This window comes from Perognathus longimembris, chromosome 13, assembly GCF_023159225.1.
Source record: "Perognathus longimembris pacificus isolate PPM17 chromosome 13, ASM2315922v1, whole genome shotgun sequence".
Classification (NCBI taxonomy): domain Eukaryota; kingdom Metazoa; phylum Chordata; class Mammalia; order Rodentia; family Heteromyidae; genus Perognathus; species Perognathus longimembris.
The window spans coordinates 62,496,378-62,519,592 of NC_063173.1; the positions used below are offsets into that span (position 1 = coordinate 62,496,378).

Here is a 23,215-nt window from a genome sequence, read left to right on the forward strand (position 1 = left end):
TGCACCTGCTGGGGCGGGCGCGGGGCGGGGGGGGGGGGGGAGGGCGGGGGCGCTCGCCCGGGATCCTCGCGGCCCGGGGAGGCTGAGAGCTGAGGATCCAGGTTCGACGCCGGCCGGGCCGGGCAGCCTGGGAGGCTCCCGGGCCCGCAGCCGCCCGAGACTGGAGGGGGGGCCCGGCCGGGCGGAGCCCCGAGGCGCGGGACGGCCGAGCGCGGCCCGGGGGCCCGGGGGGAGCGCGCGGCGGGGACGGGCGCGCGCCCGCGCCGCGCGGCTCCCCCCTCCGGGTCCCGGGCCGGCGCGCGGCGTGCGCGCTCCCGCCGGCGTGCGCGTCCCCCGCGACGTGCGCGCCCGCGGCGGCGAGCGCCGGCCCGGCGGCGGCCGGGGCGGGCCTCCGGTCGCCCCGCCCCTCGCCCGCGGCCCACGTGACCCGCCGGGGGCGCACCAGCCGGTCAGCTGACCCGGCCCGGCTGCGCGGTCATCCCGGCTATAAGCGCGCGACCTCGGGCGCCGCGCTCCGTCCCGGCCCGGCCGCCGCCGCCATGCAGACCCCCGGCTTCGCGCTGCTGGCCCTCGGCCTGCTGGCCGCGTCGTCCTCGGCGCTCATCAGGTGAGGACCCGGGCCGGGCCGCGCTGGCGACGGGGGCGCCCGCCGGGGCTCGGGGCGCGGCCTCGGGGGCCCGAGGAGGAGGCGGGGCGCCGCCGCGCGGGCCGATCCGCGCGCCTCCGGGACCGGGCGAGGCCTCCCCCTCCCTCCCGGGACTCCCCGCCACCCCCCGCCCCGAGCCGGCTGTGCCCTGGGTGGGAGGCCCCGGGGACCCCGGGCCCACGGGTCCAGGAGAGCGCCCGGAGAGGTGTGAGGAGGGGTGGCACTGTTCCTCCGGGCGGGGGCTGGGGAGGGCCTGGTCCGCAGCGCCCAGCGCCCCAGCCCCCTCACCTGTGCCCGGTGGAGGTGGGGCCTCTGGGTGCTTCCAAGCTTTTTTCCTGTTGGCTGGGGGCGGTTGGGTGAGGCCCCTGGGCCGAGGGAGTTAAGGGCCGGGGCCGGGTGGGTCTGAGCCTTGCCAAAGGCCAGCCTGGGGGCGAGCAGCCTCAATTGGAGCCTTGTAGGAACTGCCACAGGCTGGAACCTGCCCTGGCCTTGCCCACTCCGCCCTCAGGCCGTGCGGCGCAGGTAGGGTCCAGATATTAGAAGGTGGGGGATGGTCAGAGTAGAAGTCCTTCTCTCCTAATCTGGGTCTGTGCACCGGTGATGGCACCTGTGCTCTGATCCCTGAACGCCCTGTCCCTCCAGGTCAAAACCTGGCCCGGGCTCATCCAGCCCACCACTCTTAGGCAAGAATCCTGTCTTCCTGGAGCACGCCCTTGGCATGCCAGGGAAAGCCAGCTTTGACCTTGGGCTTCCATTCCTGGGCAGGGAAGAAGCTTCATCTGAGTGATCACAAGCTCAAGACAGCTCTCCTGGGAGCACCTAGCAAGCCCACAGGAGATGGGAGGCTGGCCACCCCGGTGCTGGGGCGGCCACCCCACACCTGTCCATAGCTGGTGGAGCTCCAGGCTTAGCAGAACCCAGAGCACCTGGGCTCCGTTCCCAGTATCCTCCCGCAAGCCAGGGCCTCTCCAGGGTGCTCTGAGCGGGCCATAGGGTGTACACAGAAGACACGGAAGCTTCTGGTACCTCAGGTGGTCCTTGAGCTCACGGGTTTGCCAGTTTGGGACATAGGTGCTCGCGGCCTGGGTCACATGGAGACTGGCTGTGTAGATCTACCTGGGGCAAGGGCCCCTGGAGAAGTCAGTTAGAAACTGCCAGCCTGGGGGGGGGCGGGGTGCTTTAGCGTGAGGGTTCAGATGCAGGGAGATACAGGAGTCGTCTGGGGCCACAGGTGCCCACCAGTACCCTAAACAGATCCGCGGACTGCCGTCCTAGAGACCAGAGCGGGTGTACAGGGAGGGCCGGGGATGGCCCATGAGCTGGGCCTCAGCAGCCTGGGGTGTTGAAGGGCTTGCGCTGTGCTGATTTGGGTTGGCTCGTCGTGCAGGTTTGGGCAGGAGCGTTGTGTGGGCCATGCCCAGGTTGACTCCTCCGTCCACCCAGGCATGGAGGTGAATGGGCCCCGTGAGCAGCTGTGGGTGCTCCTGGCTGTTGTTCTCTCCTGGCTCTCGTTCCGCCTGGGGTGTCCCCGGGTAGGAGTTGGGAAAGCAGGGGTCTGACACGTTCCCGCCCCACCTTCACAGAATCCCCCTGCATAAGTTCACCTCGATCCGCCGCACCATGACCGAGGCGGGAGGCCCCGTGGAAGACCTCATCTCTCGGAGTCCCATCACCAAGTACTCGCTGCAGCCCCCCGGGGAGGTCAAGGAGACCAAGGGCCCGGTGCCCGAGATACTCAAGAACTACATGGACGTGAGTGTGGGCGGGGCCCAGGGAGCCCAGGCCCAGCGGTGCACCTGTCCCGTGGGCGGGACTTCCGGGCCCATCCCTGCCCATCCCTGCTCAGCACCACCACTTCCTGCCAACCGGCAGGCCAGGCTTGCCTCTGGCACTGGCACTGTGCACACCGCTCTGCCTTGACAGAGTAAAGCGTAGAGGTCAGGTTTTGGTGTGGTCCTGGGGTGTGAACTCGGGCCACTGAGGTGCCAGGCTGGGAGTCTGCCACACCCACCCTCAGCCTTTTTGTTGTTGATGCTTTTGGTTATTAGTTTAGATAGAATCTCCTACTTGCTGGTTTGGTTCCTCTCTGTCTCTCTCTCTGTCTCTCTGTCTCTCTCTCTCTCTCCCTCTCTCCCTCTCCCCCTCTCCCCCTCCCTCTCTCCCTCCTTCCCTCCCTCCCTCCCTCCCTGGCTTCTTTTTGCTCAAGGCTAGCACTCTGCCACTTGAGCCACAGCGCCACTTCTGGCTTTTTCTACATATGTGGTGCTGAGGAATCGAACCCAGGGCTTCATGTATACGAGGCGAGCACTCTTGCCACTAGGCCACATTCCCAGCCCTCTCTGTTATTTTTGTGGGGCAACTCCTGGGGCTTGAACTCAGGATCTGGGTCCTATCTCTGAGCCTTTTTTTTCACTCAAGGATATCACTGTACTGCAGCTCTACTTCCAGCTTTTTTTTTTTTTTTTGGTGCTTCATTGGAGATAAGAGTCTGACAGACTTTTCCTCAGATCTCAACCTCCCAAGTAGCTAGGGTGACAGGCGTGACCACTGGCACCCAGCTTCCTAGGTGTTCTTTTTAGGTAGGCCTGCACAGTTTTTGATCAAGTCTGGCCTCGTGCTGTGTTCTTTGGAGCAGCAGAGATCACACCCAGCTCCTTGGGTGTCTGGAACACTGGCTACTAGTTTAAAACGGTCTCATTCCCAGGAGGCCCTGAGTCAGACCCGTCCTTGCACTAGCCTGACTCTGGAGTGCCTTAGCTCTCTGAGCGTGACTGGTCAGGCCTGCCTGATCGCACGGCTGTCTTCTGCCTGTCCTGGGGGAGGCCGGGGCCTGTGCTTCTGCTCGGTCCTGAGTCCTTGCGGCTCTCTTGGGGCCAGAGCCGACAACTCTGTGGCTGCCTGGACGGTTCTGGTCCCTTTGCCCCAGGCAGAGGCCGGGGCTCTGTGGCACCCAGGGCTGGGGTGGGGAGCGATGGTGCCCTCTGGCCTGCTTGGCCCGAGCCCTGGGCCCTGTGACGGGAAGCTTGTGGCCCAGGCATGTGACCGGCTGGGGGATGAGGGGGCTCCTGTCTGGGCTGGCCTGGTCAGTTCCTGATCTCATCAGAGTTCACAAGTGTGTACACACACCGCACGCGCGCGTGCGCACAGCTGCTGAGTCATCTCACTCCCCCTCCCTTCCCCGTCCTCTTCTCAACTGTCAGGAGTTAGGGCTGGCTGCTGCTTCCTGGAAGCCGGTGGTGGGGAGGCTTGGGGTTGGAGCCAGGGCCCCCACGGAGGTCAAAGTCCCGGGCTCCACGGCCCCCCGCCCCCACCCCCGAGGACCACACTTCTCCTCCCAGGAGCCACGTGGTCCTCGGATCCGAGGGGACACGGGGGCCCCGGGCAGTGGCGCTGCATCTGTGAGCCGGTCTGAGTCAGGGCTGTTGGCCTTCCTCTCCCAAAGCTCAGCGAAGGCCTCCAGAGTCGGAGCCTGAGCCCCGTTCTCGGCCCTCGGCAGCCTGGGGGCTCCAGGCCGGCCCGCGTCCCCCGGGCCTGGCTGCCCGCCTCTCCTTCCCGGTGCCACAGCCCTCCCGCAGCCCCCGCTGCACAGCAGGGGCCGGGCTCCGGGCGGCAGATGGGCGTGCACCCCAGGCAAGCCAGGAGCTCTGCTCCGGAACCTTCCCCTCACCCTGACCTCACCGCCCCCAGGCCCAGTACTACGGTGAGATCGGCATTGGGACCCCCCCACAGTGCTTCACCGTCGTGTTCGACACCGGCTCCTCCAACCTGTGGGTCCCCTCTGTCCACTGCCGCCTGCTGGACATCGCCTGCTGTGCGTACACCTGCTGTGCTCCTGCCCCGGCCCTTCCCGTGGGTTCCCCCGGGGCTCCCCCGGGACCCCAGGACCGCAGGGACAGACAGGGAGGTGTAGACTTGGCAGGGGGCATTCGCCACAGTCTTCACTGCGCACACGGTGCCCCTCGGGGGAGCTGAGCGTGTGGCTGCGTCCGGCCTTCCTGGGACACGCCTTGGGGGGGAGGGGGAGAGGGGGGAGGAGCGTGCAAGCTGCTGGTGTTCTGGTGCCTTCCGCCTCCTAGGCAGTGCCATGCTCCCAACCCCCAGCCCTTCAGACAGGCCGCCCCCTGCCCTCCCCGGGTGCCCCTTTTCCTCACGCGTCCGTCCGTGCCGCTTGGGCACCGTGCCGGCCAAGCGTGCAGCCAGCCAGGGAGGTGGAGGGAGCGGGGCTCGGGGTCCCGGGGTGCGGGCCCCAGGTCAGCTCAGGGGGAGGCCCTGCGGTTGTTGGGGGAGGCCCGGGGCCGGGCCTGACGCCCCGCCCCGCCCCCCGCTCGCACAGGGGTTCATCACAAGTACAAAAGCGACAAGTCCAGCACCTACGTGAAGAACGGCACAGACTTCAGCATCCACTACGGCTCGGGCAGCCTCTCGGGGTACCTGAGCCAGGACACCGTGTCGGTGAGTGCCCGGGGCTCGGCGGGCACCTGGGTGAGGGGGAAGGGGGCCCCTGGCTGGGCCCGGCTCTCCAGGAGGGCTGCAGGCTGCCGGCAGCCGTTGGTGGGAGGAAGCGGCGCGGGCTTGTGGCGGGCTAGGAGGGGCACCGACGGAGCAGAGCCCCGGGGCGGGAGTGCCGGTGTGAAGGGAGGAGGAAGGGGCCTCCCAGCCCCCGGCCTGGGGGTGTGCAGTGGGGTGACTGTTTGGTAGTTATCTGCTGGGCACCCAGGGCCTTGCCTGGGGGCAGGAGGGGTCCCCAGAGCTGGCTGGGGGGTTGGAGACCTCAGGAGGGGTACCTTGGGGAGGCACCGGGGGTGGGGCCCCGGCACCGAGGATTTCACGTGTGGCACCCTTTGCCTCTGTGGACCACGAGCACAGCGGTGTCTGCCACCCTCCCAGCCTAGGACAGACGGACGGACAGCTCCGCCCTGGGCTCCACTCATCAGGCCCTGAGCCGGCCAGCACCCTCTGCATCTGGCTCTTGTCCCGAGGGTGCGGCCACAGAGAGGCCCTGGGGTCCCCCCAGTGAGCGGGGTGTGGCCTGGGAGGAGGGGCTGGATGAGGAGGTTCTCCTGACTTGACTTTAGTAATTGCGGTCCCCGCGTGTCACCTCTGTGATAACTGTCTTAAGAAGTCTTTAATAAAGTCCTGACAGCTCTCCCGGCAGAGGTGCCGAGCCCCCCTCCCCCCCCCCTCGCAGCTGGGGGTGGGGCGACTCCGCCCTGTGAATGACGAGGCCCGCCCGCAGGTCCCCTGCAAGTCGCCCAGCGCCGGCGGCATCCACGTGGAGAATCAGATCTTCGGGGAAGCCACCAGCCAGCCTGGCATCACCTTCATCGCGGCCAGGTTCGATGGCATCCTGGGCATGGCTTACCCCCTCATCTCCGTCAAAAACGTGCTGCCCGTCTTCGACAACCTGATGAAACAGAAACTGGTTGACAAGAACATCTTCTCCTTCTACCTGAACAGGTGAGCATGGGGCGCACCCGCCCGCCCAGGCGTGGGGGGGGGCTCCCCACCTCCCGCTCCACGGTGCCGAAACAGGCGGAGGGGTTGGCGCCAGCCTGACCTCTGACCTCAGGGCCCGATCTCACCAGACAGGCATGGGCGGCTTCCAGGGCGGCCACGCGGCCCCCGGTCCTGTTTGTGGCTCTGCACGGTCTCTGGGGCTCCCCGAGCCCCGGGGCAGGAGGTCCTGGCCCGCGTGCCCGCGTGTGAGCCTCAGTCCACGCTAGGACCTGGGGGAGGGAGCTCCTGGCGACGCCCCGGGACGGGGAGGGGCCCGGGGCTGCAGGTGCCGTGGGAGGTGGGTGAGGCCGGAAGGGTCCTGGGCACACGGTGCCATCGTGGCCCTGGGCACCCCTGGGAGCAGGCCGGTGCCTGGAAGGTCCTGCTGGCCCACGGTGCCCCACGCTGACAGCCCTTGTCTGGGCCTGGCCCCCGCCTGGCCCCGACCTGGGGCACCTCTGGCAGCACCTTCTCTTGCTCCCCACGCTAACGCCTTCCCCGGACAGACTCCTTGCTCGCCCCTTCCCTTTCCTGGCCCCTTCCCGGCTGGTGCAGGAGGCGGCGGGGCGGGGCGGGGCAGCCCCTCTGCAGGCTCTGGCCCGGGCGAAGCCAGCGGGGTGAAGGGCCATGGCTCCCGGACGGGGTGAAGGGCCACGGCTCCTGGACGGGCTCGTTGGGCCGGGCGTGAGGTGATGCTTGCACACCTGGAGGTTCCAAAGTGGTGACGGGAGGCCAAGGCGGGGCGGGGCGGAGCCCGGTGGGAGGACACAGCACCCGCCCAGGGCTTCGGGGCGGGTTCCAGCCCGGCGCTGCGGGAGGAGGCCAGCGGGGCTCAGGGAGCATGTGCCCCAGGACCGGCCCGGGCGCTTCACCGCCCAGACCGCGCCGCGCGAAGGGGCCCGTCCTGTCCTGCCAGGGATGGGGCGCCCGGGGTGAGGCGGGGGACCCGCGTGAGACCTGAGGAAGGAGCGGGGCCGGGGAGCCGGGCGCGGGGGAGAGGAGGGCAGGTAGGGGTGAGGGGAGCCGGGAGCAGGGGCGGGGGGAGCCTGGGCATTGGAGGAGCTGTGAAGAAGGGATCGTTCTGGAGCAGCAAGTACGGCGGCCCCAGGACTTCCTCCTGGGAGCCTCCCGGGTTTATTTTTTTTTTTTAATTTGATTTTATCGTCAAGGTGACGCACAAAGGGGTAACAGTTACACACGTGAGGGAGCGAGTCCATTTCTGGTCCGGCTGGTTATCCTCCTTCATTGTTCTCCCACCTTCCCTCCTCCACCCCGGGTTTAGTTCCCCCAGGGCAGGCGCACTTGCCCCGCCTCCCTCTTGACCTCGGTGCCCGCCCCCTGCCTGGAGTGCCTCTCCGTCTTGACCTTGGCCACCTGCGGCTGAGTCTGGGCCTAGACAGACCTCCAGGTCCCAAGGGCCCCGCCGGCGCTCTGAGCCGCGTGAGCCGGGCGGGGCCCCTTCCTGAGGGGGGACGCGGCTCTCGTGCTCGCCCCGGCCCCCCAGACTCCCCCTCCCGTGCTGGGGTTGGGGTCCCTGAGGTGCGCTCCCCTTTCTACCCAGGAACCCCAGCGGGCAGCCCGGAGGGGAGCTGATGCTGGGAGGCACGGACTCCAAGTACTACCAGGGCGAGTTGTCCTACCTGAACGTCACGCGCAAGGCCTACTGGCAGGTGCACATGGACCAGTGAGTCGGGGGCTGGGGCGGGCGGGGGGCCGGGGGGCGCCCGCGGCCTGGGCCCCGCCGGCCCTCACCCGGCTGCCCTCCTCCAGGTTGTCCGTGGGCAAGGAGCTGACCCTGTGCAAGGAGGGCTGCGAGGCCATCGTGGACACGGGCACCTCCCTCCTGGTGGGCCCCGTGGAGGAGGTGAAGGAGCTGCAGAAGGCCATTGGCGCGGTGCCTCTCATCCAGGGCGAGGTGAGCCGCGGGGCCGGGCGGGGGGGGGGGCGCGCTGGGGGGGGGGCTGCATCCCAGCGTGCCTTGCTCCCCTGCAGTACATCGTCCCCTGTGAGAAGGTGTCCAGTCTGCCCTCCGTCACCCTGAAGCTCGGAGGCCGAGACTACACGCTGTCTGCGGATGACTACATTCTCAAGGTGCGCGGGCCGGGGATGCGGGGGGGGGGGGGGGGGGGACCGCGGGAGGGCGGGCGGGGGCTCGGGGTGACCGCCTCCCACCCCCGTCCCCGCCGCGCAGGTGTCCCAGGCCGGCAAGAGCATCTGCCTGAGCGGCTTCATGGGCATGGACATCCCCCCGCCCAGCGGGCCGCTCTGGATCCTGGGGGACGTCTTCATCGGCCGCTACTACACGGTGTTCGACCGCGACCACAACAGGGTGGGCTTCGCCAAGGCCGCCGATAACTAGCCGGCGGGGCCCGAGTCCCGCGGGAGGGGCCGGCCAGACGCGGCCACCCCCTCCCGCTCACACACACACACACTCACACACACACACTGCCTGCTGCCCGGCCCGGGCGCAGGGCCGAGCTGGCCTCCTGCTCCCGTTCTGGGGTTCGCCCTCCTGAGCCTCAGAAACGCCGCCGTCTGCCTGCTCGTCCGTCTGTGGGCGACAGGGCGGAGGCCGGTCCGGCACCCCATCCACTTCTCTCTGCCTTAGAAGACTCAGCCCGGGCGGGGCCGCTGCTGGGTCCCAGCCTCCCGGGACCCTCCCGTGCCCCGCCCTGCCTCCCTCGCTGCCTGGACCCCTCGGCGGCCTCCCCGCCCGGTGGGGGGAGGGGGCGGTCCTCAGGAACCTGCCCGGGGCCCTCCCGCCCGGCCGGGGCCAGCGGCCTGGACCCTGCGTCCCACCCCACCCGTCCAGGGGTCCTGGCCACGGAGCCCCAAGTTGAGCAGAAGGGAGCGAGGGGACAGAGCGGGCCCGTGGGGTCACGCGGGCGACCCCACCCCGGAAGGCGCTTGGGCCTGTGGCCGGGGCTGGCCGCGGGCCTGTCCGGCTCGCTTCTGTGGCTGCGCACCAGCGACCACGAACCAAAGCCCGTGGGGCAAATACACTTGTTCAGGCCTGTGTCCGTGTCTTCCCGCGTTGTGCTTGGGGGCAGTGGTTCTGGGTGAGGCCGCGGGGAAGGGGCTGGTGAGATTGGCGGGGGGACTCAGACACCCCAGAAACGAACGTGCTGCCCTGCTGGTGGGCGAGCTGCGGCTGGCAAGAGCTCGCCGCCCCCGAGGCCCGAGCAGTGACCGGGTGCGGCGGGCACGTGTTTGGTGAGAGTGCCCGGCCTGGAGGTGGCATTCCCAGGGAGGGGGGCCAGCCACGCCACCCCCACGCTTTTCCAGGAAAGTTCCTCCCCCAGGCCTGGGAAAGAGAAGGCACCCTGTGGCCCAGGTGGGGCGAGTGGCCTGGGCCCCCCCCTCCCGGCCCCCAAAGCCTCTTCGTCCACCTGGGGTCGTTGGGTTTGGGGGTCAGAGACCCTCTACAGAGCCACAGCGGTAGATTCTGGTTTGACCTGACCCCCTGGATGGCCCCGAGTGTTGGGCGGGGGGAGAGGCCAGGGCACTAGCCTCGGGGCTTTAGGGATCAAGTAGGAGTCTAGGCTAGGGCTTCCTTCCCAGTCAGGACCCCCACCCAGCAGGCGCAGGAGATGGGCAAAGGAGCCTCTCCTGATGCTGTGGGCTGCCAGCTCTGGCTCACACACCCCCTCCCCCCCCCCCCCGGCTGCGCCCCACTGCCGTGGCCTGGCACCTGATGCTGTGGGCTGCCAGCTCTGGCTCACACACCCCCTCCCCCCCCGGCTGCGCCCCACTGCCGTGGCCTGGCACCTGATGCTGTGGGCTGCCAGCTCTGGCTCCCCCCTCCCCCACACTGCAACCCCACTGCCCCGGCCCAGCCCCTCCTGATGCTGTGGGCTGCCAGCTCTGGCTCCCACACCCTCCCCTCCCCCTGCTGCACCCCACTGCCCCGGCCCAGCCCCTCCTGATGCTGTGGCTCAGGCCCCGGGCTGCACCCACCGCCCCGGCCCAGCAGGCAGCTTCTGGAGGATGTTCTCCCAGAGCCGCCACCCGCCGAGAGGCCTGGTAAACATGTGCCCCGCGCGAGTCTGTGCTGAAACCCGAGCGGGCTGGGCAGCGCTCGCTCCGCTCTGCAGGGCCTGGCAGGGTTTCTGGGGAGACCGGTGTCCTCAAAGACACAGATGCCCGGAGCCCCTCCTCCCTCCCGCAGCCGGCTGGACCTGCTCTGCCGTGCTGCCTGCCGGCCCTGCTGCAGCCGCCCTGCCCTGCGCTGCGGGTCCTGGGACCCTGGCTCCAGGGTATGGGAGGAAACAGCCCCTCCTCCACACTCAACAGCTACCTCCCCCCTTACACAGGCGCGCACACACACACACACACACACACACACAGCTCCCTCTTGGAAGACTCCATGTCACTCATCAGCTCAGAGAGCCCTAAGGTCTGGGCCCCAAAGCCGATGCACAGGATAGGAGCCCTGGTTCCGTTCCTGCCTCCTTGGCTGCCCCCCGACCCCCCCCCCAGGGCCTGGGAGGGCGGCGTGGGGCCTGGAGAAGCCCAGGACAGCCCCAGGCAGGTGGTGTGGCGCCAGGTCTGGACAGCAGGAGGTCCTGGCCCGGAAGCCCGGGAGCCAAAGGGGCCATCTGTAGAGCGAGCGGGGCAAGGCCACACGCCCACCCTTGTGGGGGGAGGGGGGAGACAGGCTGAGCTGCGCAGGGGAGAGGTCTGGGGATCTCGCCCCACCGGCCAAGGTTTTTAATCGACATTCGAGATCTGCCAGGCACCGCGGGCTCTGGACCAGCACTGGTGGTGCTGTGCCCGGGGTCCGTGGGGCACCAGGTGGGGCCTGCGCTGGGCAGGGGGCGGGGCTCAGAGCACCCCCAGATCCAAGGAGAGAAGGGGTCCCAAGGCCCGGGGAGGGGTTTAGGCAGGGGGGCGGGCACTGAGAAGGGCAGGGGAGAAGGGCAAGGGGGAGGACGGTGATGATTCAGGCATAGGGAGAGGATCGGAGAAGGATGGGGGCTTAGGAGAGTGGGCTCTCAGAGGATGGAAACTGAGGCACTGCACATGGGGCTTCCTGGGGGACTGCAGGGCAAGCGGGGGGCCCACTGGGGAGGACCCTTGTGTCATGGGATGGAGCCCAAGACATGCAGGCCCTTCTTTTCTGGGGCTGAGAAAAGCCACTGGGGACAAGTGGCCAAGACAATGGGGGTGCGGGGTAGAGGGGGCTTGAGGGGGGGGGAGAAGGACCGGGGGAGGGGAGCCAGGCTGGGGGGCAGGGCTGGGTGGGAGAAGGGACTGGCCCAGTTGGCATGGGGGGGATCTCAGGCTGGTGCCCAGCTCCAAGGAGGACAAGCACTGAGGCCTCCTGAGGGCCGGGAGGCCGGGGCCTTAGAGCAGGACGCCCGCCCGCAAGGGCACCCCAGGGAGGGCTGGGTGAACTAGGCTAGTGTCAGGGGCTGGGCTTGGGGGTGCAGACTTGGGAAGGGAGTCAGACAGGAGCCACAGGGCAGAGGCAGGGAGAGAAGGGCCTGGAATTGGGGCGGCTTGGGGAGGAATAGCTGAGCTTCGGGGGCTCAGGAGGGGGGAGGACCGCACATGGTGGTGGGGGGGGGGGCTCAGGAGGAGAGGCTGGGGGCCTCTGGGAATGAGGCCTGTGGAGTTGGGACCACGCACGACGGACACGAGCCAGGGAATGGCCAGGCGGGGGAGTCGCCACGGAGACCACCCCCAGGGATTTGGACTACACAGGGGCGGGGGCCAGGGGTGGGGCGGGATGTGGAGAAGGGGACAGTCTCTGGGGTGGACTTTGTGCGCAGGGCGTGGAAGAGGTGATGGATGGGCCTCAGGCTGGGGACCCAAGGGAAGGGGGCTCCGACGGCACCGGCTCTGGAGAGGGAGGAGGGGGGAGCCGGAGGAAGGGGGGGTGGGGGGGGGCTCGCTGGTCCTTGACACCACTGCCCTAGGAAGGAGCAGGGGTGGGGTGGCCAGGGCAAGAGCTCTGGGGGCCCCCCCATCCCGCGGGGAGGGCGGAGGTGCCCCCCCCTGTCGTCCCCCCCCGCCCCCCCCCCCCCCCCCCGCCGCCACGGTCGCCGTGAGTCAGGCTCTGGCTGCAGCCGGCGGCCTGGCGCTGCGGAGCGGGCGGGCGCGGGCGCGGGCGGGCGGGCGGGCGGCGGGGGAGGCGGCGGCGCCGCGGAGCCCCAAGCGCTCCCCGCCCCCAAGGCTGGGCCGCTGGGACGCGGATCCGCGGGCAGACCGCGGCCGGGGACGGCGAAGGACGCGCTCCGCGCTCCGCGCTCCGCGGCCAGGCGCAGGGGTCCGGCCCGCCGCCGCCAGTCGCCACCAGGTGAGGACGCGCCGTCCGTCCGTCCGTCCGTCCGTCCGTCCGTCCGCGCGGCCCGGCGGCTGCGGCAGAGCCCGGCCGGGACCGGGCCGGGGACTGGGACGGGGACCGGGAGCCTCGGCCCGGAGCCCGGCGCGCCCGCCCGCGTCCCGCGGTGCCCTTGCGCGTCCGGGGCGCGGGCGGGGGGCGTGGTGCGCGGGGCGCGCGGGCGGTCCGGGCGCGCCCCCCGCGGGGCGGGGCGGGGCGGCGCGCAGGTGTCCGGGCGCACCGCGCGGGCTCCGGGGCGGGGCAGGGCCGGCGCGCCCGGGGGTCGGCGGGTCGGGGCTCCGGGGCGGCCCGCGCGGGGGGGGGGGGGGGGGCGTGCGGGTCTGGGGCCGCCGTTGGGTGGGGGCGTCTGTGGGTGGCTGGGCGCAGATGGCCGAGGGGTGCAAAGCCAAGGCTGCTGCGAGCTCGGGCTTTGGCGCGGCCCGGGGTGGGGGAGGCAGCTGGTGCCTGGCAGGGGTTTCCGGCCCTGCCATCCAGGGCTGGGGGTTGAGGGCCGCAGGGGAGCTGCTGCGGGGGCGCCGGGGGGGGGGGGCGGCTGGGCTCCTCCTCACTCTCACCCTCCCCCCCCCCAGGCCCAGGGCCCCGGCCAGCGCCAGGGCCGCTGGGAGACCCGGCCAGCACCACGGACGGCACCCAGGAAGCCCGGGTGCCCCTGGACGGGCCTTCTGGGTTCCCAGGCCCCCAGCGGGCTCGCCCAAGGGCTGCTTCGCCTGTGTGTCCAAGCCCCCGGCCCTGCAGGCCGCGGCGGGCCCCCGAGGCCTCCGCCTCCCCCCCGATGGCGCCCACCCTGTTCCCCATGGAGTCCAAGAGCAGCAAGACAGACAGCGTGCGGGCCGCGGGGGGGCCCGCACCCTGCAAGCACTCGGCCGAGAAGAAGACCATGACCAACCCCGCCACGGTCATCGAGGTGTACCCCGACACCACGGAGGTGAACGACTACTACCTGTGGTCCATCTTCAACTTCGTCTACCTCAACTTCTGCTGCCTTGGCTTCATTGCCTTGGCCTACTCCCTCAAAGTGAGCTGGGCGGCGGGGGGCGGGGGGGGCGGGAAGGAGGGGCCCCAGCTCCTGGAGCTGGATCGGGGGGCCAGGTCTCACTAGGTCTGGGCTGACCGAGGGGCCCCCTGCCCTTGCTGGGCTGAGAAGCCATGATGGGATGTCTGGCCGCGCTCTGCGTCCGGCTCAGCCCGGCCCAGCAGGGCCTTTTAGGGATCAGCAGCATGGGGGGGGGGTCACCTGACCAACCACACCCCTGGCACACAGGCGAGGGCTGCGTGGATGAGGGGGTCTTGGGGTCCTCTTGGGCCGTTTAGACCTTGGGATGTGAGCCACCTGGTCCCCGCGGGGACCCTCACCCAGGCGCCGGGCACCCAGCCGGGCACCTGGGGGGGGGGGGGCCAGAGCCCTGGGGGGGCACAAAGGAAGGACTGAGCACTGCCCCCTCTCGGGCAGGGTGCAGGGCGGTGGACTCCGTGCCCCCTCCTGCCCTGCCCCTCCGGAAGGAAAGCCTGGCACAGCGCTAGCCAGATCATCACTTCCTAGAGCCCCACCCCCCACCCCTTGAACAGCCAAAGCCAGAGGCGGCCCACCGCCTGTAGCCTCCTGGAGGGGAGGGGTGTGGGGGTCAGGGCCAGGGCGAGAACCGCTCTGGAGGGACCGGGGTGGGAAGGACACCCAGACAGCTCCACCTCTGGCCACCTGCACACAGGCGCCCAGGCCCAGAGCCCACGCCCGGCCACTCGGTCCTACGCACCCCCAACCCCGCCCCACGTCTCCTCCCCAGGCCCGGTGGCTCGCCCTGGGCCCCACCACAGGACCTGTGCGGAAGTGTGTGTGTGTGCACACGTGTGTCTATGTGGGTACATGCACACGAATGTGTATGCGTGTGTAAGTATGTGATCGTGTATGTGGGGGCATATGTGCATGTGTGGCTCACTACATGTGCACAAGTGTGCGAATCACCTGTGTAAGTGCATGTGTGTGCGCACGCGTGTGTACACGGGCGGGTGAGATGCATGGGTGTGTGCCCCTATCAGACATCCCATGGGCGTAACTACAAGGGTATTGTGTGTCCGTCTGGGGACGGGCGTGGAGGCGCGCATATGTGTGGATGTGAACACTGTTGCGTGTGTGTCAGTACAACTGTGTGTGACTGCATGTGTCCAGTACACGTATGGGTAAGAGCACACGCGTGCACGCATAGGTGTGGGCGTGCACGTCCACGTTCTCATCTGTGCGCACGCATGTGTGGATCCATGGAAGCGAGCGTGTGTGTGTGCGTGTGTATCTGGGCACGTGCCAAGGGACATCAAGAGAACGGGATGCTGGGAGTCGGGGCTCCCCTCTGGCCACCGCCCCCCCCCCACAGGCCAGGCCAATGCCAGGCCGAGGGCACCGCTACCCACGGGGGCAGCTGGAGCCCCGGCTGGCCGAGCCCTGCCTCCCCGCCGCCCTGGCTCCCGTCCGGAGCCTCCCCGGCGCCTTGGCCCAGGTTGTCGCCAGCCGGCAGGTGCGGGAGCCCATCTGGCGTGGCCGTAGGTAGGTCAGGCACTTCAGCCCTGTGCCGGCCTCGCGCTGGGAGGCGTGACCCGAGGTCGGCTCTGCAGAGGGTCGGCGGGGCTCACCCCCTCCCCCCCCCGTCCTCCCCACGGGCACCAGAAGGGCTTGGAGTCCCCGGGGAAGGGCGTGCAAGGCCAGCCCGGAGGAGCCGGCCCTGGGAGCCAGGTCGCCCGTCCTCCGGCTGCGGTCTCTGGCCCCACCGCGCTGGCCCCTCCTGCCACCCACCGTGGGCACTGCCAGCGGCGAGGGCGGACCCGCGTCCGGAGGGCTTGGCTTGCTCCCCAGCTTGGGGACTGCGCAGCTCTCCGGCCTCACTGAACTGAAACACAGTGGCACCCGAGCCAGTGCGTGTGCGCAAGCGGCCGGGGGGCGGGGGGGCTGCCAGGCGGCCGCCTGGAACGACGCCAGGCCCCTGCCCCGCTGCCCCGCCCGCCACCCCGGGGTCCGGGCCAGTGCCGCACAGCAGCATGCAGGCGGAGACCCCGGAAATCAGTCCCGAGCCCCTGCCCGTCCTTCTGGGGCAGCCCCTCAGGCCATACCCTTCTCGCGCGCGTGCCAGATCTGGGGCCGTGGCCCTCACCTGTCCTCCCATTTTGGTGCCATGTGGGTCGAGGCAGAGGGCCCACGTGGGGGAGAGAGAACACTGGGCGAGGGGGGGGGGGCAGAGGACAGGGGCGAGGGGATCCAGTGTTCCAGGTAGGGCTCAGAGGAGAGGGGCTTCCGGAAGGAGGCAGCCTGCCCCCGGGGCCTTGAAGGGTGGGAGCGGGAAAGGCTCTCCTGATGGAGAAAAGAACACAAGCTGAGACGCGAGGTGGATGATTGGGGCTCAGCAATGCCTGCCCCTGTCTTTTGTGGGGCGCCACAAAGCAGGTGTGGAGGGCGGGAGAGGCAGCCAGGTGCGTCAGTGCTTGGTCGGAGCCCTGGGCACTGGGAGATTGTCCAGGGACAGAGAAGTCAGGACGGGAGGGTCTATGCTGGTTTTCCTACGCTGTCCATTCTCAGTATCAGCATTGACTACCCACCTGACTGCCCACCACCCATCCACCATCCACCTATCCATCCACCCACTCTTCTATAGTCATGTGACATCTACCCACCCATCCATCACCCACCCATCCACCATCCATCCACCTATCCACCATCCACCCATCCATCACCCACCCATCCACCACCCATCCATCCACCATCCACCCATCCACCATCCATCCATCATCCACCCATCCACTATCCATCCATCTACCACCACCCATCTACCCATCCACCATCCACCCATCCACCACCCATCCACCACCCACCCACCCATCCACCACCCACCCACCCATCCACCACCCATCCACCCATCCACCATCCACCCACCCATCCATCACCCACCCATCCACCATCCATCCACCTATCCACCATCCACCCATCCATCACCCACCCATCCACCACCCATCCACCCATCCACCACCCACCCACCCATCCATCCACCCATCCACCCATCCATCCATCCACCCATCCACCCATCCACCACCCACCCACCCATCCATCCACCCATCCACCCACCCATCCACCACCCACCCACCCATCCACCACCCACCCACCCATCCACCACCCATCCACCCATCCACCATCCACCCACCCATCCATCACCCACCCATCCACCATCCATCCACCTATCCACCATCCACCCATCCATCAACCACCCATCCACCTCCCATCCACCCATCCACCACCCACCCACCCACCATCCACCCACCCATCCATCCACCCACCCACCCATCCATCCATCCACCCAACCACCCATTCATCCACCCATCCACCCATCCATCCATCCACCCACCCAACCACCCATTCATCCACCCATCCACCCATCCACCTATCCATCCAACCACCCATTCATCCACCCATCCACCCATCCACCTATCCATCCACCCACTCTTCTATAGTCATGTGACATCTACCCACCCATCCATCACCCACCCATCCACCATCCATCCACCTATCCACCATCCACCCATCCATCACCCACCCATCCACCACCCACCCACCCATCCACCACCCACCCACCCATCCACCATCCATCCACCCATCCACCATCCACCCATCCATCCATCCACCCAACCACCCATTCATCCACCCATCCATCCATCCACCCATCCATCCATCCACCTATCCACCCCATCCATCCACCCATCCACCATCCATCCATCCACTACCCACCCACCCACCCATCCATCCACCACCCACCCATCTACCCACCCTTCCATCCATCCATCCACCATCCATCCATCACCCACCCATCCATCCATCCACCCACCCATCCATCACCCACCCATCCACCACCCACCCATCCACCATGCACCCATCCATCCATCCACTCATCCACCCATCCATCAACCATCCATCCACCCTCCATCCATCCATCCTCATTATATCCGTGAATTTTGTTTGTCCATCCACCTGTTTCACAGCTCACCCATTGTTTTTATTTTAATCATGAAATCCATCCATACACTTGGCCATCTTTTCATGTATCAACCCATTTTCCTTCCTTGTTTCTTCTGTTAATCCTGAATACCATCTACCAACACACCAACTCATTGCCTGTGCCCAGCACATCACTGGAAGCCCGCGCTGCTGACCTCTTCATAAGCTATCCTTTCTACTCTCTTCCCTTCTAATTTCCATACTGGCACCAATCCAGCCAGCCAACCACCTCTGATTTTCATCCATTTTTGTCTCCCCATCGTCCTTTCTACTCCATGTATCCGTCTTCCTGTATTCCTACCCCCATAACCTCTACCCACCCTCTGTAGGCTCTTATCTGGGCATCCATTCACCAATAAACACACAAATCTGTTGGTTTCATTCAGATACTATTCAGTGACGCCTTCTTCCTTCCCGGCCCGGTCTGCCTGTCCGCACTTCTGACTCTCCACCCCTCTGCTCTCCACTGTGTCTAATCACTGGCCGCCCTTCGATCTCCCGTGCAGCTGCCCTTCCCTGTCCTTTCCCGCGCCCACCCGGCTTCCCGTCTGACCATCCAGGGTCCCCCCTCCTCCCCGGCTGTGGCTTCCCCGGTTCTGGAGGGGGCCAGCCCGCCCCGGCTGTGGCTTCCCCGGTTCTGGAGGGGGCCTGCCCGCCCCGGCTGTGGCTTCCCCGGTTCTGGAGGGGGCCTGCCCGCCCCGGCTGTGGCTTCCCCGGTTCTGGAGGGGGCCTGCCCGCTCCGCCTGTGGCCCGGCTTGCCCACGTGTCCTCCATGTTGCTGGGGAGGAGGTCTCCCCAGAGCTCGACAAGGACATTGGTCCCGTTCGCGAAGGCTTTCCTCCTCAAAGGTCCCCCCTCCTGCCACCCCCTGGGGGCCAGGATCCTGCTGTGCCCTGGCCCTGCCATTCCTGTGCAGCCCCTGCCCCACCCCTGCACTCCCTGGGGAGGGGGGACCTCCCGTCCTCCGCCTGCCCTGCCCTGGCCCTCTGGCCCTCTGGCCCGTGAACGTGGCCTCCTCCGTGTGCCACCGACGCCCCGGGCCTCGCGGGCCTGCTGTGCCGCCGTCTCAGAGCTGCAGACGCTCAGCTCTGTCTTTGACCCTGTCCTTGAACTCAGAGCCAAAACGTCTACCGATATGGCCGGATCGTGTTTCTGACTTGTGCCAGAGCTGGAGCTGTGGAGCCCCGGGATCTGCTCACCCCACGGTCGCTGGGCACGCCTTTCCTGTTGCGCAAATGCAGGTGGCGGGGGCCGTCGGGTCGGCCGCCTCGCTGCCCCGGTCCCTGAGAGGGGCCTGAGCGAGCCCAGCGCACCACAGGGGGCTCGGGGCTGCACGGGGCCTCGCCTTGGTCCTTATTCAAGTATCTACTCGGTAGGACTCCCCCGACCACCGCCGCACCCCGCTGCCAGACCTCGAACTCGGGGCCCGCGAGCTCTCTGCTCGCTTGCGTACTTAAGGCTGGTGCTTGAGCTGTGCACTTGATCCACAGCCTCACCGCCAGCTCTCCGTGAGCTAAGTGGAAATGAGTCCTGGAGACTTTCCTGCCCCGGCTGGCTTTGAACTGTGGTCCTCAGGCCTCCGCATCCTCGATAGCCGGGATTACAGGCGTGAGCCGCAGTGCCGGGCCTTTGGTTGGCGAGCTCAGCCATCTGTACCCATCTGCCCTCCAGGGATCTCCCCTGTGCTACTCGTGACACACGCCACGTCCATCCGCCCACCAGGCCGGCGTGCGCAGGGGCCCCGCCCGCCCACCGCCCGGCTGCTCAGCAGAGCTCCCGAAGGTCCCCTCGCCCTCCTCTGCGAGGAATCGAACCCAGGACTTCATGCATGCTCGGCAAGCACTCTGCCACGAAGCCACATCCCCAGCTCCTGTGTTTCTATAAGTGGAGTTTCGTAATTTCTGTGTGTGTGTGTGTGTGTGTGTGTGTGTGTGTGTGTGTGTGTGTCTGTGTGTGTGTTTCAGTCCTGGGGCTTGAACTCAGGGCCTGGGTGCTATTTCTTTTTTTCCTCTTTATTATTTATTTATTGTGAAGATGATGCACAGAGGGGTTACAGTTACATGCACAAGGTAGTGGGTACATTTCTTGTCATGCTTGTTACCCCCTTCCTCGCTTTTCCTCCCTGGGTGTTTCTTGTTTTCTCAAAACGAGCCCTCGACCGCCTGAGCCACAGCCCCACTTCCAGCTTTTCAGTGGTTAATTGGAGATAAGAGTCTCGTGAGCTTCTCTGCTTGGGCTGGCTTTGAACCACGATCCTCAGGTCTCAGCCTCCTGAGTAGCTAAGATTACAGGGGTGAGCCACTGGCACCCGGCTGCATGTGATATTTTAATCAAAATAACCATCTATTGCTTCCCTTCCCCCCCCCCGCATCCTCTATTGAACATCCGTTTCCTTCCTTCCTTCCTTCCTTCCTTCCTTCCTTCCTTCCTTCTTTCCTTCCTTCCTTTCTTTCTTTCTTGTTTCCCCCAGTCCTGGGGCTTGAACTCAGGGCCTGAGCACTGTCCCTGGCTTCTTTTTGCTCAAGGCTAGCACTCTGCCACTTGAGCCACAGCGCCACCTCTGGCCATTTTCTGTATATGTGGTGCTGGGGAATCGAACCCTGGGCTTCATGTATACGAGGTAGGCACTCTTTGCCACTAGGCCATATCCCCAGCCCCTGAACAACTGTTTTCATTGAGTTTGTTGTTGTTGTTGTTGTTTAAGCCCAAGGGGTGAGAGAAGGCTGTTCATTGTTACTTCCACTATTGTAGATTATTCTAGAAGCTTCTCTGGGACAGACACTGCGCCAGGGAGCATGCTCAGGAAGGCCTTCTCCAGCCTCCCAGGCAGGGCTGTGGTGTGGCGAGCTTGTTTGAGGCCAGGCTGCCCAGGTGCCGCAGAACCCGCACCCAGGGCCGTCCGTCGGGTCTCTGGCCCACACCCCCTCGCCCCCCGCGGGCGGCAGGTTCGCTCTGATGGGCCGTAGGGAACGCTCGCCGCAGGGGCAGCGTGCGCGCCTAGCAGGTCAACGGTCTACCGCGGGACCCATTCCTGTCTCCGCGAGCAGCTGTCAGCGGGAAGTGGGGTTTTACTAACAACTACAAATTAATACGCGGGGTGAAATCCATTCAGAGGTGGAACCCGGCTCTCTGCAGAGGTGACAGGCTCCCAGGTTAGTTTTGTGCGTGCACCAGTGCTCAGGCTTGAACCCGGCTGGGCGCTGTCCCTGAGCTGTTTTGCTCAAGGCTAGTGCGCTACCACTTGGACCACAGCTCCACTCCCAGTGTTGTGTCTCTCTGTGTAAGTGTGTGCACGCGCACGCACGCACACGTGCACATGCACTTGCTTACACGGAGGTAGGAATCTTACGGACGTTCCTGTCTGGGCTGGCTTGGAACCGTGATCCTCAGATGTCAGTCTCACAGGCGTGAGCCACCGGCCCCCCGCCGGAAGAGATTTCAAATAGTGGCGACACACCCTTTCCTCTGAAAGGGAGATGCGTGGGCCAGGTGTCGGAGGCCTAGACCTGGAGTCCTCCTAGCTCCTCAGGAGGTTGAGATCTGAGGCGCGGTGCAGAGCCAGCCCAGGCAGGGAAGTCCGTGAGACTTCCTCTCCAGTCAGCCAGCACAACAGCTGGGCGTGAAGCTGTGGCTCAGGTGGTAGAGCGCCAGCGTTGAGCAGAAAACTGCAGGACGGCACCCAGGCCCCGAGTTTAAGCCCCATGACAGAGACAGACAGACAGACACGCGCGCACACACACACGCACACACACACACACAGACGACAAAATTCAGTCCGTGCTGGCCACGTGGCCCCCACGCCCCCTGGAAGAACAGCCGTGCTAGGCAGCGACCGGAAGCTTCTGCCTCTCGCAGAATCCCACAGGATCAGGTGGGAGGGGGGGTTTCAGAGCGACACCCCCAGAAAGTGCCCCCCAGGAGAGCCATGCTCCCGCCCGGCAGCCCTGCGGTGCTCACAACCAGAAAACTGGCTGGCGATCACATCGGGGGCCGCGGGGCGGGCACGCACGCACGCGGGCACGCGCGCCGGCCTCCCCTGACCCCGCCCCGCCTCCCCCCCCCCCCCCCGGCCCCAGGTCCGGGACAAGAAGCTGCTGAACGACCTGAACGGAGCCGTGGAGGACGCCAAGACGGCGCGGCTGTTCAACATCACCAGCTCGGCGCTGGCGGCCTCCTGCCTCGTCCTCGTCTTCATCTTCCTGCGGTACCCGCTCACGGACTACTGAGGCCCGCGCCGCTCCCCTCCCGTCACCGAGATGCGGGGGGGGGGGGGGGTCCCCAAGCCCCGCCGCCCCGCCGCCCGCCCGGCCTCGCGCCTCGCTGCCGCCCGGCTTCCTGCGGCCGCCCTGCCCGCCCCGCGCCCCCTCGAACCCGACACCCAGCAAGAAGGGCTTCCGTGGGAGCTCCCGGGTAGGGGCTGCCCGCGGCCGGGACCCCCTCCCCTGACCCGCGGCCCTGCCCGGGGCCCCGCCGCCGCCGTCGCTCAATAAACCGCTCGCCCGGCCCGCGGCTCGGCTGCTCCTTCCGCCCCGGCCGGGGTGCAGGCCCGGGGCGGGGGGGGGGGGGGCGGGCGTCTCCTGACCCCTGGGGGGGTGGGGGGAGGAACCCCAGGGCGTGGAGGGGGGGATGGCGGGCGGCGGGAGCGCGGAAAGCCGGCCTCGGCCCCGGGAGGTGCCCGGCGCCAGCCACACCGGTCACCGCCGCCCTCGGGGGGTCGGGGGGGGGCACCAGACCAGCCCCCCATCCTTCAAATGAAGAAATGGCCCTGCCCCGCTCCGCACCCCACAGAGGCCGGCACTGCCTGTCGGGGCGCCCCGTCCAGGACAGCCAGGTCCTGAGCCGGAACCTTCCAGAAGCCACGGCTCGGCGGCAGCGTCCCGGGGCGCCACGCGGTGTCCGGGCAGCGGCCGCACCGGGGCCTGCGTCTCCCCCCCACCCCCCGTGCCCCTCCCCCCGCCCCCGCCCCCACCCCCACCCCCACCCCCACCCCCACACCAGCCTCCCACTTGCCCCGGGTTGAACTTCGCATCCGTAACCCACAGGGCGGCGGGGCCCAAGCCCAGGCCTGACTTCAACCCCCCCCCCAGTCCCCCCCACCTGCCGTGAGCACAGAGGTCACCCCCGCCCCCTGTCCCCCCCCCCCGCCCGGCGGCTCCCCCCCACCCCCCCCGCCCGGTGGCTCCCCCCCCCGCCCCCCGCCCGGCGGCTCCCCCCCCCCCCGCCCCCCGCCCGGCGGCTCCCCCCCCGCCCCCCGCCCGGCGGCTCCCCCCCCCCGCCCCCCGCCCGGCGGCTCCCCCCCCCCCCGCCCCCCGCCCGGCGGCTCCCCCCCCGCCCCCCGCCCGGCGGCTCCCCCCCCCGCCCCCCGCCCGGCGGCTCCCCCCCCCCCGCCCCCCGCCCGGCGGCTCCCCCCGACCCCGCACGGCCCCGGCCACGGCCAGGGGACATCAGGACCCGCGGCCGAGCAGGTCACGCGTGGCAGTGCACACACAGGCACTGTGGTGCGCTGTGCTCACGCGTGCACACACGTGAGCGAGTCCACAGGGAACCGAGTGAAATCCCCCAGCCGCAGAGGAGACCGCGCTCCGCCAGGGACCCCACACCGCACCCCCAATCTCACAGCCAGGGGCCCCTCCCCCGTGTGGCAGGGCCCCGAGGATGCTGGTGGGGAGACCCGAGGGGCCCTGCTCCTAAAAGGGGGGTA

At 67.9% G+C, this 23,215-nt stretch overlaps 2 protein-coding genes across 2 annotated transcripts; both read left to right on the forward strand.

Annotated features, from left to right (window-relative positions):
- The first annotated feature begins 470 nt into the window (after positions 1–470).
- Positions 471–9,158, forward strand: Ctsd (cathepsin D). The gene is made up of 9 exons (XM_048360316.1): positions 471–607; positions 2,230–2,398; positions 4,334–4,457; positions 4,980–5,098; positions 5,883–6,103; positions 7,704–7,826; positions 7,913–8,057; positions 8,135–8,233; positions 8,334–9,158. Exons 1-9 carry the CDS (start codon positions 540–542, stop codon positions 8,499–8,501), a joined length of 1,236 nt encoding a protein of 411 aa, XP_048216273.1. The 5' UTR covers positions 471–539; the 3' UTR covers positions 8,502–9,158.
- Positions 9,159–12,290: 3,132 nt separating this feature from the next.
- Ifitm10 (interferon induced transmembrane protein 10) lies at positions 12,291–21,818 on the forward strand. Its single transcript, XM_048360434.1, has 3 exons — positions 12,291–12,443; positions 13,058–13,503; positions 21,591–21,818. The coding sequence occupies exons 2-3, from the start codon at positions 13,261–13,263 to the stop codon at positions 21,738–21,740; spliced, it is 393 nt and encodes a 130-aa protein (XP_048216391.1). The 5' UTR covers positions 12,291–12,443; positions 13,058–13,260; the 3' UTR covers positions 21,741–21,818.
- Positions 21,819–23,215: the final 1,397 nt, after the last annotated feature.